Below are 5,000 nucleotides of genomic sequence, written 5' to 3' on the forward strand. Positions count from 1 at the left end.
GGCTAGGCCCGGCCCGGCCCGACCCGACCCGACCCGACTGGGCTAGGCTAGGCTAGGCTAGGCTAGGCTAGGCTAGGCTAGGCTAGGCTAGGCTAGGCTAGGCTAGGCTAGGCTAGCCTAGGCCGCGCGATTTAAATTTTTTCTTCTTCAGTTTGATGACGCACACGCGCGCACACCACTTTTGAAGGTCCTCGAAATGCAACCTCGTCTACGCCGCCGGTTAGCCGGTGATAATGTGCAGTTTGATGATGATTTTTTTTAGTTTCCATTTTTTCCGACCTCCGTTGCTAACCGATATAGTCTGACCGTCGTAGGTATATATATGGGGGAGTGTTGTCACGTACAACAGTATAGCATAGCATAGCATAGCATTGAATGCGATGCTTATTGTACTTGCTCCCTTGGCCGACCCGATGAACGCCCGATCGCGTTCGGCTGTGGTTAGGCCGCCTGTGCTCTTGCCTGTGCACCGGTAAAGGCTCGGTGAGTGACGCCGCTCAGACCCTGCGAGGCGGGCGCGATGACTTGTCTGCGCTCGCTCGCCGGTCGTTCGCGTGCGTCCGTTTTTTGATAATCGAAGTGATTTGTGGCCTGGCTTTGGACGTTAGAACCCGAGAGTTTCGAACGCGAAGCGCAGCGTCCCTATTCGGGCGCGGCCTTCGTTTCTCCCGAGGCCTTAGTCAGTCAAGAAGGTTTTTTCAGCCCACGCACTCCTGTCCATCGCGACGGGTGCGCTTTAACCGTGCAATCGGTTTAGGCTAGATATCTGGTTGATCCTGCCAGTAGTCATATGCTTGTCTCAAAGATTAAGCCATGCATGTCTAAGTACAAGCTTGTACCAAGCGAAACTGCGGATGGCTCATTAAATCAGTTATGGTTCCTTGGAACTGAGTTACCTACATGGATAACTGTGGTAATTCTAGAGCTAATACATGCGAACAAGCGCCGACCTAGCGGAAGGCGTGCTTTTATTAGGAACAAGGCCAATGCGGGCTTGCCCGCTCCCCTTGGTGAACTCTGGATAACTTTGCTGATCGCACGGCACGGTGTCTTCACTATTGACAAAAAGTCCTATATCGCTAAACAAAAAAACTATAGAGGGCGCGCTCTCATGCAAACCTCTGAGTAAACAAGACAACACATGTGAATATTTAATGAACTTTGTCGACAAATAGATTGGTGTTAATTCACGATATCGCTGAATATTCATGAGAATAAAACAGTTGGTGACGTAAAAAAACTTGTAGAACCCGTATTCAAGGTTGCACGCTGTCACATTGTTGGAGAAGGTCGTTATCAAGGTATGTCCTTTAATTTTTATGTTTTTACATGAAAATATGCATGATTTTTGGGTAATGAAGGATACATTGTTTTCCACCAGTGATTAAAACATAATTTAGATTAATATAATGAGAAATTATTAAATAACGTGTATGAAAAGTAAAAATTTTTTGTTATGGTTAGTTTTTTTTCTACGATGCCGTTTGTACACCCTTCGCCCATGGGAAGAGTGTATACCGTGTAGTGGGCCTAGCGCGTATGCGCGCCCGAGAATTGATCATTTCACGACGTTTCGCTTTCAGATCTTGCACTATTATCTAGGCCTAGCTACACGTGTGTATGTAAATAAATAAGGAAAGCACTATATTATTACTGTAGGCCTAATTTTTTTTTATTTGTTTATTAGGCCTATTCTAGTAGAAGAAAAATCAACATTATTGAACAGCATAATAATAATATTAATAAAATAGAATAATAATATAGGCCTAAATAGACCAAGCTAGTACTAGGCCTAGTAGTACTAGTAGGCCCTACTACAACAACTAGTAGTACTAGCCTAGGTTGTCTTGTAGGCCTAAGCATAATAATAATATTAATATTATTAGTATGTAAAACATTTAAATAGTAAAGGTAGGCAATACATAGTATATGTAGGCCTAGGCTAATTAATAATATATAAAATAATGGTAGGGCTAGACTTATAACCATGAAGTTTTCTTTACTCCATTATATATAACAATAAATTCTTCGAAAATCAATTATATTATTCAACCAGTCAATAAATAATTGGTGTTATTTACATTTTAACATGGCTACTTATTAAATTTAATTAAATACAATTCAAATCATAATAAAAATATGCATTTCTTATTGCATCATTTATAAATTCTTCAAAAATCATCAATAAACCTTGATAATTCTTTAATTTATAACCAGTCATTAAATAAATGAGTGTTTAGTGTTATTTAAATTTTTAAAATGGTTTTTAATTTCATTATCAATATCATAAATTAAAAACCTGCATTTATTTTTTGCAACATACATTTTTTTTAAATCATCAATAAACCTTGTATAGAATATTTTATTTGTAAATTTTTTACATACAATAAATTCTCATTCTTTAATCACAATGACAAATTTTGACGCAGTTCTCAGGGAATAATTTCACCAGTGTAGCATAGCAAAAAGCTTCACAAAACAACTTTATTGCTAAATTATGTAGTAAAAAATGCAACTACAAAACTATGTTTCTCGACTAAAAAATCAGTTTGATTATCAATAATATTGCAAAAAAATGTTGAAATGAAAATTTTCCCTGCTTCTTCATTTACAAAAAACTCTCTGTTTATACTTGCAACACAAAAATTGTGTTACTGTCTGCAAGTCCATGTCAATTGAATCTTCATTCTTCAGTACCTACAATAAATACATTATTAATAACATTGTTGACTAAATAATTGTTGCAAATACTTCTGTAATTAATCATATACCAGAATAATAGAAATAGAAAATGAGAATAAAAATAATTCAAAAACATATTTAGATGTCTAATTAGAGTTTCATTCTTCATTATACTTACTGTGTTTTCTTTTTTTAGGTGGAACTATTCTGTGATGGATTTCGGGGACTGTGTACACCATGTGATTTTTCATTATGGATTTCATTTTCTTGCCTTCTGAATTGACGCCATGGACGTTGCGGCTCTGTCGATTGAATGCTGCATGAATTTGCTCGCCACCTTGCTCACTGAGCAAGCCTAGTCCAACATGCCATCTTTGAAGGGTTGGTACAACATGCACCTCCAACATGTGCAGTTTAGGTGAGATGTTATAACCATATTTCCTGTACTCTATAAAAAAATCCTTGATGTCGTTGTCTATCAAAAAAAAAAAATATTGTGTTTTTTATAATTTACATATTTTAATGAAATATCTAAATGAAATGTATAATATTCTGCTTACCAATTTCATTTATTTCATAGTCGGTAACTAGCCGGGTATGATTAATTTTTTGTTCCACTGCCGAAAATTTCTGGAAAAGTGGAGTGAATTTGGCATCAATTCCCTTTGCCTGAATTGTCAATGCTTGTGCATGTTTGATTGGTATATCCATACTCTGACTCTCAAGTGTTTCTTTGAATTTATCCATAAGTTTTGCAATGATGTTTATCTGTAATAAAATAATAGGTTAAATTATCAAATTACATAAAAGTATGTTAAACTATACACAATAAAATTGTTTAGATATTAAATGTGCAATTTACCTTACAACATTTATGGACGTGATTGCCATTGAAAGCCTTGCCGTGGTATGCTCTTCGGTCTACTCGATTTTCTTTCAGCACCAAATCCATTGAACATGCAATGGGCCCCATACCATGTTTTAGTTGATCTTTCTCTATTGTTTCTTTCTAAAAGTACATGCAATATTTTTAATTATATTTATTTTTATTTATAATTAAAAATCTTGTAAATTTCATTAGCCACTCTTAGTCCGTGATTTTTTACTTTACTTACGAGTTCTTTAATTTTCTGAGTCTTTGATGAAATGGCACTGGCAGACTGTCCCAGCTGGGCAATAGTCATATTGTCCTCGATAGTAACTATTTCATCTTCTAGTATCGCAATTTGTTTTTTGCTTGCTTCTAGTTTTAAGGCACTTTGAGCAATGCAGAGCTCAAAATTGTTTCTGCTCTCTGCTGATGGATTATGTTGTCTAAAAAACAATTAGTAGTTACAATTTCATTATTGAAATGCATAAATTATTTACTATTATATTAGTGAATCTTTGATTGGTACACTGTTTTTTTAAATGTACTCTATTTCCATACCTGAACTTATAGAGTTGTTTGTCCATCTCATGGGCTTCACATTCCAGCAAATCATAAAGTTTTTTAAAAACTCCAAGTGAAATGTGAAGACATGGTATTGATACCTATTTGAAAAGGAAATAATACCATTAATTTGCATTATTAGAATTATAGTTAGTTATGATGAGTGTTTATATAAAATGTATTATTTTATTATGTAATGTTGTTTTAAAATGTAAAATGTAAAATCAAAACTTACATGGTCAATATCTACATTAACCATTGGCGCCCGTACAATGTTTCTAGAAACATCCTTACTTTTGTCCTCTTTTGACCCAGAGTCAATAAATTTGGCATAATCTTCAGACATATTCTGTAGACATCTCGGTTCCCTTTTAATTCCCTTGTTTATGTCATCTTTTGTTGATGTGCAAAACAAACAACAGTATCTTCCTGGAATAGGAATACATCCAGTGATATCAATACATACAATATATATTAATCATAACATATTTTCTAATTAATCTATAATTCTATTCTTACCATTAGGTGAATATAGCCCATATATTCGGACTAGAAAATCATAATCTCCAAAAAAGAAGACCCGCAGTTTATAACCTCTAAAAAACAAATAGAACAAACACATGTTAATTGCAGATTTCATGTATGACTCAGGTAATTATGATGTTTTGTAAATTATATTAAGATATATTTAATCCTACCTCCACTCTTGTCCATTCAAATCTGTGATTTGTTTGCTGATGAGTGGGAGTGTTCTAGATAAATTAGTGGTGTAGTCTGGTGCATTAAACATCAGCACGACAAGGATGTTGTGCAAGGCGTTGGGTTTGTCAATGCTGCAAATTTGTAACTCAAATTTTGTGGACCCGCCACCTTTATCGCCACCAAA

General features: G+C 35.1%; 1 protein-coding gene and 1 long non-coding RNA gene across 2 annotated transcripts in view; one reads left to right on the forward strand and one right to left on the reverse strand.

The window, feature by feature from the left end:
* The first annotated feature begins 1,278 nt into the window (after positions 1 to 1,278).
* Positions 1,279 to 5,000, forward strand: part of LOC140039823 (uncharacterized) — a 5,230-nt gene continuing 1,508 nt past the window's right edge. The window contains exons 1-3 of the long non-coding RNA XR_011842617.1: positions 1,279 to 1,301; positions 2,879 to 3,100; positions 4,640 to 4,765. This is a non-coding gene — a long non-coding RNA (uncharacterized lncRNA). The remainder of the gene's footprint in view (positions 1,302 to 2,878; positions 3,101 to 4,639; positions 4,766 to 5,000) is intronic.
* Positions 3,113 to 5,000, reverse strand: part of LOC140039822 (uncharacterized) — a 1,999-nt gene continuing 111 nt past the window's right edge. The window contains exons 1-7 of the mRNA XM_072085411.1: positions 4,813 to 5,000; positions 4,634 to 4,710; positions 4,350 to 4,543; positions 4,112 to 4,215; positions 3,798 to 3,996; positions 3,243 to 3,691; positions 3,113 to 3,157 (exon numbers count right to left, since the gene is read on the reverse strand). The exon at positions 4,813 to 5,000 is cut by the window's right edge and continues 111 nt beyond it. Of these exons, the coding sequence (XP_071941512.1) occupies positions 3,521 to 3,691; positions 3,798 to 3,996; positions 4,112 to 4,215; positions 4,350 to 4,543; positions 4,634 to 4,710; positions 4,813 to 4,904 (837 nt within the window). The 5' untranslated portion in view covers positions 4,905 to 5,000 and the 3' untranslated portion in view covers positions 3,113 to 3,157; positions 3,243 to 3,520. The remainder of the gene's footprint in view (positions 3,158 to 3,242; positions 3,692 to 3,797; positions 3,997 to 4,111; positions 4,216 to 4,349; positions 4,544 to 4,633; positions 4,711 to 4,812) is intronic.

The sequence above is a fragment of the Antedon mediterranea genome, chromosome 2, assembly GCF_964355755.1.
Source record: "Antedon mediterranea chromosome 2, ecAntMedi1.1, whole genome shotgun sequence".
NCBI lineage: Eukaryota > Metazoa > Echinodermata > Crinoidea > Comatulida > Antedonidae > Antedon > Antedon mediterranea.